Below are 12,013 nucleotides of genomic sequence, written 5' to 3' on the forward strand. Positions count from 1 at the left end.
AGCAGGACAGAAACTTCTTAGCTTTGCGTGCCGGTTGGGCGAACCGAAAGTAGAATACTTTGTCACCCACCTCGTATTCGCGGCTGGTTGTCTTTTGGTCGTAGTAGGCTTTAGCGCCTTCTACGTTGGTCTCCAGTTTCTTCTGAGCGTGCGCGAACGTAGCTCTGAGGTGTGTTTTCAAGTCTGCCACATACTGATGAGCGGTATAGGCAGTGGCAACACTGACATCCTCTGGGTGATACAGGAGGTGCAGTGGTAGAGTCGTCAGTCTGCCGGTCATCATCTCAAAGGGCGTAACCCCCGTGGATCGCTGGGGAGTGGACCGTATGGCCATCAGGACCAGAGGGAGCTTAACATCCCAGTCCTTCCCAGTGGAGCAGATGTACTTTTTGAGCATAGAGACGACCGTGCGGTTCATCCGTTCAACCCGTCCGGATGACTGTGGGTGATAGGGGAGGTGGAATCTCACTTCCACTCCCAGAAGTTCAAACAGGGACATCATTACACTGGATGTGAAATGAGTTCCTCAGTCAGAGTCAATGCAGAGTGGAAGTCCCCATCGACTGAAAACGTGGTTAATCAGCAGTACAGCGGTTGTGACGGCTGTATCGTTTGGCGCTGGAAGGCACTCAACCCACTTTGTGAAACTGCAAGTTACAGTTAGCATATATTTGTTTCCTCTTGCCGATTTGGGAACCGGTCCAACCCAGTCGATCTGCAGGTGGGACCAAGGGAAGGTTATTCCCCTGCGTTGCAGTGGTGCTCTAGCAAGCGGCTGGGAGGGTTGAAACTGGGCACAGATGAGGCAGCCTTGGACATAGCTGTGTACGTCCTTGGACATCGACTGCCAATATGCTACTTCTGTCAGTGACGCGAGCGTAGCTTTTGCTCCGCGGTGACCTCCAACCGGAGTGTCGTGGGCGTAGGCAAGCATCACTCCTCTGTGGTCGAGTGGAACAACCCAGCGAGGCGGGCGGTGATCGTCACGCATGTAAACTAACAAATCGTTTTGTAGTTTCAGGTGCGTGAGTTGACGATGCAGGTTTACCAAATCTCGGCTTGCGCCAATAGGTGGTGATGGTTGTTCAGGCATCGGGCCCTTTTGGAGGAGCTCGCGGATGAGCTTCAGGTCAGGATCCTGTTCCTGCATGGTGACTAGGTCCGCGTCATGTGGTTGTCTGCCTAGAAACACGGGTACCTCAACGGTCCGAGGTTCGTCTGCCTGTTTAGCATGGCAATGAGTTATCGCGCAGACCTCGTGAACGGCCTTGGGTGGAAGCCACTCGTCTTTGAATTCCCAACAGGTTCCCTGGTCAGCACCGAGCTTAGCAAGGCGGTCCGCTTCGTCATTACCATCTTTCTCCGGACCTAGGGTCCTGGAGTGACCTTTGACCTTTTTCCAGTAGACCATTATGCCTTTCTCAGTGGTGAGCAGATCACACGCTAGGAATAACTCCGAGTGTTTCACGTCTCTGTTCCTGGCGTTTTTCATGTGGTTCTCCTTCCACATGGGGAAGTGAGAAATGAAGCTGTGTCTAGCGTAGTTTGAATCAGAGCAAAGGACGATTTGAGTGATGTCCAAGGCTGCCACCTGCTGGAGGGTTATCAACACTGCAGCAATTTCGGCGTACTGAGTAGACTTTTGGCCCAACCGGTAGTGATTTGGTTGCTTAGTGTCACAGTCCACCTAAACGACTCCAACCCCAGCACGGAGCTGGCCTTCGTGAAGGTAGGCGCATCCGTCAGTGTAAACTTTCGGAAGCCCTTGGCAAACATTCTCATCAAAGTAGCGATGATTGGATGCGGTTGGGTAGACTGCGGCAGGTGTGTCCAGGGGGCCCCTGACGGAGTCAGAGTCACAGTACTGGCAGCCTGCTAGCCCTTGTCCTAGCGCTAGCTTGGTGTTCTGACCATACTTGACCTCAATGTTGTATCCTTGGAGCACCATCATCCACGTCGCAATGCGGCTGTTTGACACTCTTCCTTCGCGCACACGCTGGCTGTTTAGGAAGGTGACAGGCTGATGACACGTTTCAATGATCACTTTCTGTCCACCGATGTAACTACGAAAGTGTTCGACGGCCCAGACTGTAGAGAGGAGAGCTCTCTCGCAGTCTGAGAATTGGAGTTCCACCTTGCTCAGAGGCTTGCTGGCGTATGCCACAACTCTCATGTCCTGATCGTGTTTCTGCTTCAAAGCAGCACTCAGGCAGTGAGAGGAGAAAGTCGCCTCTATGTAGAACTCTTTATCCTTGTCTGGGTAAGCCAGACAGGGTGCGGACGCCAACTTCTGTTTTAGGAACTGGAAGGAGAGTTCTTGGGGTCTGTCCCACACGAAAGGTGTGTCGTTCCGAAGCAGCTCAGTGAGGGGCCTCGCTGTTTCAGCGTACTCCTCAATGAACTGCCTGGAGTAGTTGCAGACTCCGAGGAAGCTCCTGAGTTCGGTCAGATTAGCTGGGGCTTTGATGTCCTGAATGGCTCTAATGCGTCCCGCTTGGGGCTCGACTCCATTAGGGCCAACCAGCAGTCCAACATACTCCACTTTGGTTCGACACCACTGTCCCTTGAGAATCGCCAATTTAGCTCCAGCGTCAGCGAGCTGTTGCAGCACGTGACGGAGTTCGGCCAGGTGCTCCTCGAAGGTTCGACTCCTCATCAAGAGTTCATCGACATATATGAGGTTCCCTCTGGAAGCAGCATCTGACATGGCTTTGTGGAGGAAGATGTTGAACTCGGCAGGTGAGTTAGAGTAGCCAAAGGGGCAGCGGTTCCAAGTATATTGGCGATTTCCAAAGGAGAAAGCCAGTTTATACTGGTCCGCCGGCTCAACCTTCATGGTCCAGAAGCCGTTGGCTATGTCAACCATAGAGAAGAAACGAGCATCTCTGACTCTGGCTAGCTCTTGATCTAAATGGATCATAGGCCACCTGGAGAGAGGTACTTTTTTGTTCAGTGCACGATAGTCTATGGTGAGACGCCATTTCCCAGTCGGTTTCAGAACCGGCCAGATGGGAGAGTTGTAAGTGGAGTTACACTCTCTGATGATGTTTTTCTCCTTCAGCTGATCGAGGATCTCCTGGATTGACTCATAAGCAGCGAGGGGAATCTTGTACTGACGTACAAAAGTAGGAGGGGCATTCGGGTTCGTCGGAATGCGAACCGTGTGCAGGTTTGTGAGTCCACAGTCCAGGGAGTCCCTGGATAAGATGGACTGAAACTCATAGAACAGGCTTCTAAGCGCTGCTCTCTGCTCCTCTGACTCCAGCACATCCGCTTTGTCCAGCTGCTGGCTGTCTTCGGCCTCGAAGCCGTCATAAGGTTCAGAGGAGGAGGGTCTCTGGTGTTCCGGGCTTTCAACCGGTGACTCAGAGGGTTGAGTATTTATTGCAAAAACCGTTAGACACTGACCTCCCTCAGTATCTAAGGTTGCACTGCAAATGGGTTCCTCAGGAAGGGCTTCATGCCGCTTGATGGTAATCATTTGTGAGGGGAAAGTACTGAATGTGTCTGCACCAACCTGTCTGTCGTTCAAGAACAACGGAAGTTGTCCGATCACGGGGACTGAAAGTTCGAAGTCATGGAATGAGCTATCTATCAGCATGCCCAAGGGCTTTCCTGCCGGCATGTGGATAGGACTCCGGGTCGGATTTTCGACCAACAAGTAGGCAGAACGATTGTTCAGCTCCAAGAGTGGCGTGCCACAGACGGCTAAGTTGAGCTCCAAGAAGTGTGGTGATGGCTGGAAGAAGGCCTGTGTGCCTGGCAGCTTCTGATGCTTCATCAGAGTCAGACGAACAGGCACTCCTTTGACCTGTGGGGGCAGAACCGTGCTGGCCTCAACCACTGCACGGCAGGCCTGTGGAATGGTCTGTCCGGACAGCAAGTGTTCAGGGCCTTCTGAGCAAGGCTCAGAGGATGGTGTGGCTCGGGCCCAAAGGACTTGATTGCAAGTGTCCAGCTGGGCACCGAGTCAAACCAGCAGATCTGCTCCAATGAGTGCAGGTGGATCAAGCTGTGGTATGATGCTGAATGTATGTGTGAGCTGTCTTGCTCCAAGCTGGATAGTCAGAGAGCAGACCTCTGGCGCTTTCAGGAGCCTCTGCAGCCAAGTAGCTGACAAGAGCCGATGGCTACATGTCACACTGACCAGAAGGGGGTCCTTCTGACGCAGGTGTTCACATGTCTGTTGGCTGATGGCTGACTTTTCCAACCAAAGAGCAAGGCGAGCATCTGAGATGTGGGTGCAGTTGATGGTGAGTCCACCAACTATGTGTGGTGCATATGGCTGCAGGCTGACGTTCTTCAGCGAGCAGAGAAAAGATGAATGCGTGCAGAGCGGAGTTCCAGGAGCGGTTTCGTGCCTTTGCAGGCGGACATCGTCTGTGGGAGCCGTAGGGAGTGGCATGACCTTCGAACAAGGTTTTTGCGGCTCACTTAGGCTGACTTCAAGAATGGAGGATGATCGGCTGCTATCTGGGTTCCAGGGCTTAGGTGTGTCCACCTGAGCCCAAAGTTGACCCTTCTGGCAGTCGATGAGGGGAGCTAGATGTTCAAGCAGGTCCTGACCAATGAGAAGTGGTTCAGTGTCTAGCTGGCAGACATAAAACGGGTGAACCAGAGTCATGTCTTGGAAGGTGATGTCCAGCCATGCCCGGTTAGTGATGCACTCCCGGGTCTCGGTGTAGCTGGTGATTTTCAGGTCACAGGGTTCTACCTGGACTGGTTTCCCGAGCGACCGCATGGTGTCAGACACGCGACGGAACAGTGTGGAGCACATCAGGGTGATTTCTGAGCCGGTATCCAGCAGAGCATCAACCTGTATGCATCAACCTACGTTGTTGCTACAGTACAAACGGCGAGCATGATCAAGGTTTGTTAAGTCACCAACGAACTTCAGAAATTTAGTATCAGGTTTCTCTGGGGGGTAGATTTCAGGAGACTCCTGTGATCTACCAGTAGTGTTCCCCCAGCTGATCAGGTAGGTCCTGGCCACGCTGGGGGGTTGAGCCACGCCTAGTCATGCAGACATTGGCTCTGGGTCTGGCTTCTTAGACGAAGACTTTAGTGCAGGGGTCTCATCTGCAGATCTCAGCTGTTCCTTCTGTTTAGCTAGGAACTGCTGAAACATTTCCTGGAGGTCGGCTTTGGTCAAGTACTCACCTACGGACTCGCGTTCGTGACCTACCTGTGGGCGGCGCTCCTTAAACCTTCCACTGTTCCGACCTGCCTGCCGTTGGTTTTGGTTGGGCCACTTCCTGTCTGATTGTCCAGACCTAGGCAGCCAAACAGCACCCCCCTTCCCCTGTTGAGGAGATTGGGACTGCTTTTGCGGTTTAGCAGGTCTAGGTTTAGCAGATTTTGGCTTAGTGGGTGGAGCTTCTGTGCCTTCATGCTCCAAACGCGGCTCGGCGTCGGGAGCTAGGTGCATGACGCGGTGATGTGCGTCAGGCTTTTGGGGCTTTCCGCCGGCTTCCCAAGCCTGTTGAGCGTATCTCCTAATCTCCTGAGTTGTCAGTTTTTTCATCCGACAATACATTGAGACTTCGGAGCGAACACACTCGTGCAGGTTGTGAATGAACAGGGATCTGAAGGCAGGGTCTTCCTCGAGCCCAGGGCCGTTTCGACCTTGGAAATAAGCACTTTTGAGTCGGCGATAATACTCTCTGGGGGGTTCGTTTCTCCCGTGTTTGATGGAGAAGGCCCCCATTGTAGCAGACGCAGAGTCTGCATACGGGGCGTACTCATCTCTCAACGCTCGGCAGAGCAAGGAGTACCGATCATGAATGTCAGGTGGTAGAGTTTCCATGAAACCGTGCACCGTTCTAGATGTGGTTTTCCAAATTAGCTTGAGCTTTTCCCTTGAAGAATGTGCTGGAAGATCAAGCAGACAACGTTCTATCTCCCTGAGATAATCGTCGACATTGGATTCATTGGTGTTAGGATCAAAGCGTTCTATATCTTTAGCTAGCGATTCAATTTGGCGTACACGGAGTCCTGACTCACGGTACGGCGCGTCATCCTCTGACTCTGACCCACGGTCTGTCTCAGAGGGCGCTGGATATCGCTGGTGTGCTCTGGGCTCCCAATGTTGACTCCTGGGGCCCAAATCGGGGTTCGACATGCCGTGGCGGGCTGCTGGCACGTCACGTGGGTGTCCTGGGAGGTCCTCCTCCCGGGGCACGTCTGCGTAGTGCAGCCTGCGTCTTTCAACTGGGGCTTCTTCGTAATACGCTTTGTCTGGGTACGGACTGGCGTATGATGCTTTGTCCTGCAGCTGGTTATCGGCATGCCGAATACCGGAGTAGCTAGGATGGGTAGATGGTTGAGGTGCAGGATGGGCTTGTGCATAACCCCAGCCGGCACCTTGCACCCTTCGTGGACTGGGGGAGCGGTCTAAATAGAGGTGCCGCTCAGCTGGTTGACTTCTCACTGATTGAGAAGGCCGTGAAGATGAGGGTGGTGGTCCAACCTGGGGTTCGAGGGCGAACTGCCCTCGGCCCCTAGGTGGTCCTGAATGCCCTAGAGTGTGTGTAGGGAACGGGGCAGAAGGTTGGGACAGATAAGCTTCATCTCTCCCCTGCGGCGTGCGTCCGTCCAGAGAGTCCAAAACCACATACTGTTGATTATCGTACGGAGATGTATCAGGAGGAGGCCTACCTTTATGGCGGGATGGCGGTCCCTCGCTTCCTCGGGTGGAGGAAACCAATTGGTCTTTGGCGATCGTCCTGGGCGGACCCTGGTCAGCTTTGCCGGCTTGCTTTCATACCGGTGTGGGAGAGCACTCTGGCTCAGCCTCAGAGTCACGGTGTTCCCCCCCTTCCCACTGTCTGTTGTCATCAGCAGAGGGGGGCGGGGTCTCCTCCCCATCTTCCCCAGAATCGGTGCTGGTGTTGTCTTCCTCGATCAGCCTTCCATTTCGCTGTTTTTCAGCTAGCATACTCTGGAGGTTCATGATCTTCTGACCACATTGGAGTCCTCTCTGATAGAGGATCAGGGCTAACTTAGCTAAGTGAACCTGGATTGGTTTTGTACCATCCGGGTTTTCTATTTGATCAAGTACAGCTTCTAGCTCGTCGCTACGCTGTTCTTCAGTGAAATCCCTAGAAGGGTAGTCGGGTTCTCGAGCAACCTCGACCAGTTTGGACAATATTTGTCCAGAAAGTAGGCCAGGTTCACATTTGTGGGCCGCAGCGCCACCTGGTTGCTGGGAGTTGGTCAGTTCACCACTCTGTCCCTCCATTTTAACAACCGAACCAAAAATAGCCTAGTAGAGCTTCTGCAGATAGCTCAAGCTGCACCTTTTGGGCAGCAACTGCTAGCTATGTAGCAGAAAAACACTAAATTAACCTTTGTGCGCACAGGTTTTAGCGTTTTAAGATTGCACGGAATGCCGTGACTGACGCTTAAAATACTATTCCTTTCAGTATTTTAGCAAAAGCTGGTGCGTTGCCGTAGCAACGTCTTACAACACTTGGGTGTTAAATATGCTAGTTATTCCTTCAGAATATCAGCAAACAGGGTGTTATCAGTCTTTGAGTGAAGGTTTCAGTTAGTTACAATAGCCACTGTGAGTTAAAGTCGCTAAATTAGCAGTTAATTTTAGCCTAAAAGGGTTAGTCAGAATCACTTACACACTGCACCTTTAATGAGGAACTGAATTTTAACCTAAAAGGTTAGCCAGAATTAATTACACGTTGCACCTTTAAGGAAAAACTGAATTTTAACCTAAAAGTCAACCAGAATTAATTTACACGTTGCACCTTTAAAGAAGCACTGAGTTACTGGTGAGAGTTCGATGCAGCTTCCTGCTCAGCGAAATCAGCACCACTCTGTTGCTGGTTCAAGGCTGAACAACTGATTACTTTTAATTCAAGCTCTTTGGATTTATTTGTTTGTTTGTGCCGGATAGAAATCTCTGTGTATCCAAGCCTCACACGGGCTGCACCAATTAATGTTGGGGTTATTAGGAGCGAACAATTCGTAAGCTTTAACTTACTTTTGGATTCTTCAATAAATTCTGTAAATATGGGAATATTTACTGATTTATTAATTAATTAAGATATTCGTAGATATACGGGGCACCATTCCCCTTTAACCGGGGAAAAATTGAATCCAAAACTCTTATCAGTCTTTCTTGAAGTTCGTAGAATCCTCGGAGCAGAGACTTCTCTTCGACACAACAAAGCTACTGGAGACGAAAATCTGAATTTTATAACGTTTAATTAACAATTTGTCAAATGAATAAACAGTGGCATAAATGAATAATAACCATGTGATATAATAAAAGGATGTATATTCAAAACAATGTTCAAGGTGTTTGTGTGGTGTGTGTGAGTGTGTGTGTGTGTGTGTGTGTGTGTGTGTGTGTGTGTGTGTGAGATGAATGGATCTTTGTTTCCCCAGAGTAGGTGGGGGGAGTGAGCTGTGAGTGTGTGTGGGGCTCTTCCCCTCCCCTCCCATTCCACAGGAGACCTGGATGTGTAAAGTTTTCAACTTTCCCGAACACTTAGTGGCTTAGAATCACAGTAAAACTTAACTCAAACACTTCAAAAGTTAACAAACAACAAAAGGTCACTTGTAAATTATTTAATCTAAAAGGAGTCGGCAGCCTGGCCAGAGCTGACGACTAAAGATATTAACGATGATCAATAAGCAGTTTATTCTTTCAAAATGACCCGACTGACGTGTTTGGGACGAAAGAGGAAAGCACGAAGCTACTTTTTAAGCAATAGACGCGGTTTATTGCTTCTTCTGGACTATAGAGGAAACGGGAGAAGGAAAGAATGAGAGAAAGAGATGAGTTTCTGACCACCAGAACAGTGAAGCGTCCATCACTGTTTTGATTTGACGGTTCTCCGTGTTTCTCCGCAGTTTGGCGTCGTCCGTTGGTTTGATGGCTTTCCCCGCTGTTTTGGCGTTCTCCGTGAGTTTGACGGAGTTGCGGATTTCCCCAACCCGGTTCTGTGGTCTTCCCTTCAGCAGCTAGGCAGCGAGCGGTTAGACAGACCTGATGGGCTTGCAGCTTAGCCTTCCAGCGGTCCCGTGGCTCAACTTGGGCACTTAGAGCTTCCGCGTGCTCAAGGGAGTCGGAGCGTTCGACAAGCGTGTCCTTACCGCCAGGTATCCTGGGCAAAAGAACGAGGTTTCTTTATCTCTGCTGAAGATTTATGGTCTTAGTTCGCGGGAAAAGCTCCACGGCCTCCCGCACATGCGCAGAACGTGTTTCTGGTATTAGGCGGTGACGTAGTTACAATGCTTCCGTGTGCAAAGCATCATGGGAAATGAAGTTTCTTGGCGCTGATGTGATTATTTGCTTTTCAGAGCAATTTAAGCACAGTCATTTTGTAGAAAATCACTGCATAGTAATTTCCTCATGAGGTCAGACCCTCAACACTTCTGAATGTCCTAGAGAGATCAGGTTTGTTTTAGTGTACTCCAATCAACAGCCCCTACAACCACAAAAAGGAATGGAGGCATTAGCACTTATGGTTTTTAAATGGCACCCAGAATTATGTTGCACAAAGCACAATTTCACATCATTCTGGGTTCATCTGTGTGAAAACAAGGTCCAATCAGGCAGAAACGTTACAGGAAGGTAGAATCTATTGAGTTGTAAGTTATCTGAATGTTTCATGATGATCGCACATTCCTGTAAGGGGTCAAACCATGTCCCAAAGGTCACCGGATCTGATGTCAATTTAAAGAAGTAGTCCAGTTACACATTTGTGGGCTTATAACTTGGCTTCTGAATGTCCTAGAGAGATCAGGTTTAGTTTAGTGTACTCCAATCAACAGCCCCTACAACCACAAAAAGGAATGGAGTCATTAGCACTTATGGTTTTTAAATGGCACCCAGAATGATGTTGCACGAAGCACAATTTCACATCATTCTGGGTTCATTTGTGTGAAAACAAGGTCCAATCAGGCTGAAACGTTACAGGAAGGTAGAATCTATTGAGTTGTAAGTGATCTGAACGTTTCATGATGATAGCACTTTCCTAAGGGGGTCAAACCATGTCCCAAAGGTCACCGAATCTGGTGTCAATTTAAAGAAGTAGTCCAGTTACACATTTGTGGGCTTATAACTTGGCTTCTGAATGTCCTAGAGAGATCAGGTTTGTTTTAGTGTACTCCAATCAACAGCCCCTACAACCACAAAAAGGAATGGAGTCATTAGCACTTATGGTTTTTAAATGGCACCCAGAATTATGTTGCATGAAGCACAATTTCACATCATTCTGGGTTCATTTGTGTGAAAACAAGGTCCAATCAGGCAGAAACGTTACAGGAAGGTAGAATCTATTGAGTTGTAAGTGATCTGAACGTTTCATGATGACAGCACTTTCCTAAGGGGGTCAAACCATGTCCCAAAGGTCACCGGATCTGGTGTCAATTTAAATAAGTAGTCCAGTTACTCATTTGTGGGCTTATAACTTGGCTTCTGAATGTCCTAGAGAGATCAGGTTTGTTTTAATGTACTCCAATCAACAGCCCCTACAACCACAAAAAGGAATGGAGTCATTAGCACTTATGGTTTGTAAATGGCACCCAGAATTATGTTGCACGAAGCACAATTTCACATCATTCTGGGTCCATTTGTGTGAAAACAAGGTCCAATCAGGCTGAAACTCTACAAGAAGGTAGAATCTATTGAGTTTTAAGTGATCTGAACGTTTCAAGATGATCGCACATTCCTATAGGGGGTAAAACCATGTCCCAAAGGTCACCAGGCCTGGTGTCACTTTAAAGAAGTAGTCCAGTTACAAATTTGTGGGCTTATAACTTGGCTTCTGAATGTCCTTGAGAAATCAGGTTTGTTTTAGTGTACTCCAATCAACAGCCCCTACAACCACAAAAAGGAATGGAGTCATTAGCACTTATGGTTTGTAAATGGCACCCAGAATTATGTTGCACGAAGCACAATTTCACATCATTCTGGGTCCATTTGTGTGAAAACAAGGTCCAATCAGGCTGAAACGCTACAAGAAGGTAGAATCTATTGAGTTTTAAGATGATCTGAACGTTTCAAGATGATCGCACATTCCTATAGGGGGTAAAACCATGTCCCAAAGGTCACCGGGCCTGGTGTCACTTTAAAGAAGTAGTCCAGTTACACCTTTGTGGGCTTATAACTTGGCTTCTGAATGTCCTAGAGAGGTCAGGTTTTTTTTAGTGTACTCCAATCAACAGCCATTACAACCACAAAAAGGAATGGAGTCATTAGCACTTATGGTTTGTAAATGGCACCCAGAATTATGTTGCACGAAGCACAATTTCACATCATTCTGGGTTCATTTGTGTGAAAACAAGGTCCAATCAGGCTGAAACGTTACATGAAGGTAGAATCTATTGAGTTGTAAGTGATCTGAACGTTTCATGATGATAGCTCTTTCCTAAGGGGGTCAAACCATGTCCCAAAAGTCACCGGATCTGGTGTCAATTTAAAGAAGTAGTCCAGTTACACATTTGTGGGCTTATAACTTGGCTTCTGAATGTCCTACAGAGATCAGGTTTGTTTTAGTGTACTCCAAACAACATCCCCTACAACCTCAAAAAGGAATGGAGTCATTAGCACTTGTGGTTTTTAAATGGCACCCAGAATTATGCTGCACTAAGCACAATTTCACATCATTCTGGGTTCATTTGTGTGAAAACAAGGTCCAATCAGGCTGAAACGTTACAAGAAGGTAGAATCTATTGAGTTGTAAGTGATCTGAATGTTTCATGATGATCGCACATTCCTGTAAGGGGTCAAACCATGACCCAAAGGTCACCGATCCTGGTGTCACTAAGAAGTAGTCCAGTTACACCTTTGTGGGCTTATAACTTGGCTTCTGAATGTCCTAGAGAGATCAGGTTTGTTTTAATGAACTCCAATCAACAGCCCCTACAACCTCAAAAAGGAATGGAGTCATTAGCACTTATGGTTTGTAAATGGCACCCAGAATTATGTTGCACGAAGCACAATTTCACATCATTCTGGGTCCATTTGTGTGAAAACAAGGTCCAATAA

The 12,013-nt window shown here is 48.6% G+C and overlaps 1 protein-coding gene across 1 annotated transcript in view; it reads right to left on the reverse strand.

The window, feature by feature from the left end:
* Positions 1–444: 444 nt before the first annotated feature.
* Positions 445–12,013, reverse strand: part of LOC139073238 (protein NYNRIN-like) — a 152,616-nt gene continuing 141,047 nt past the window's right edge. The window contains exon 2 of the mRNA XM_070556201.1: positions 445–832. Within this exon, the coding sequence (XP_070412302.1) occupies positions 527–832 (306 nt within the window). The 3' untranslated portion in view covers positions 445–526. The remainder of the gene's footprint in view (positions 833–12,013) is intronic.

The sequence above is a fragment of the Nothobranchius furzeri genome, chromosome 11 (genome assembly GCF_043380555.1).
Source record: "Nothobranchius furzeri strain GRZ-AD chromosome 11, NfurGRZ-RIMD1, whole genome shotgun sequence".
Classification (NCBI taxonomy): Eukaryota; Metazoa; Chordata; class Actinopteri; order Cyprinodontiformes; family Nothobranchiidae; genus Nothobranchius; species Nothobranchius furzeri.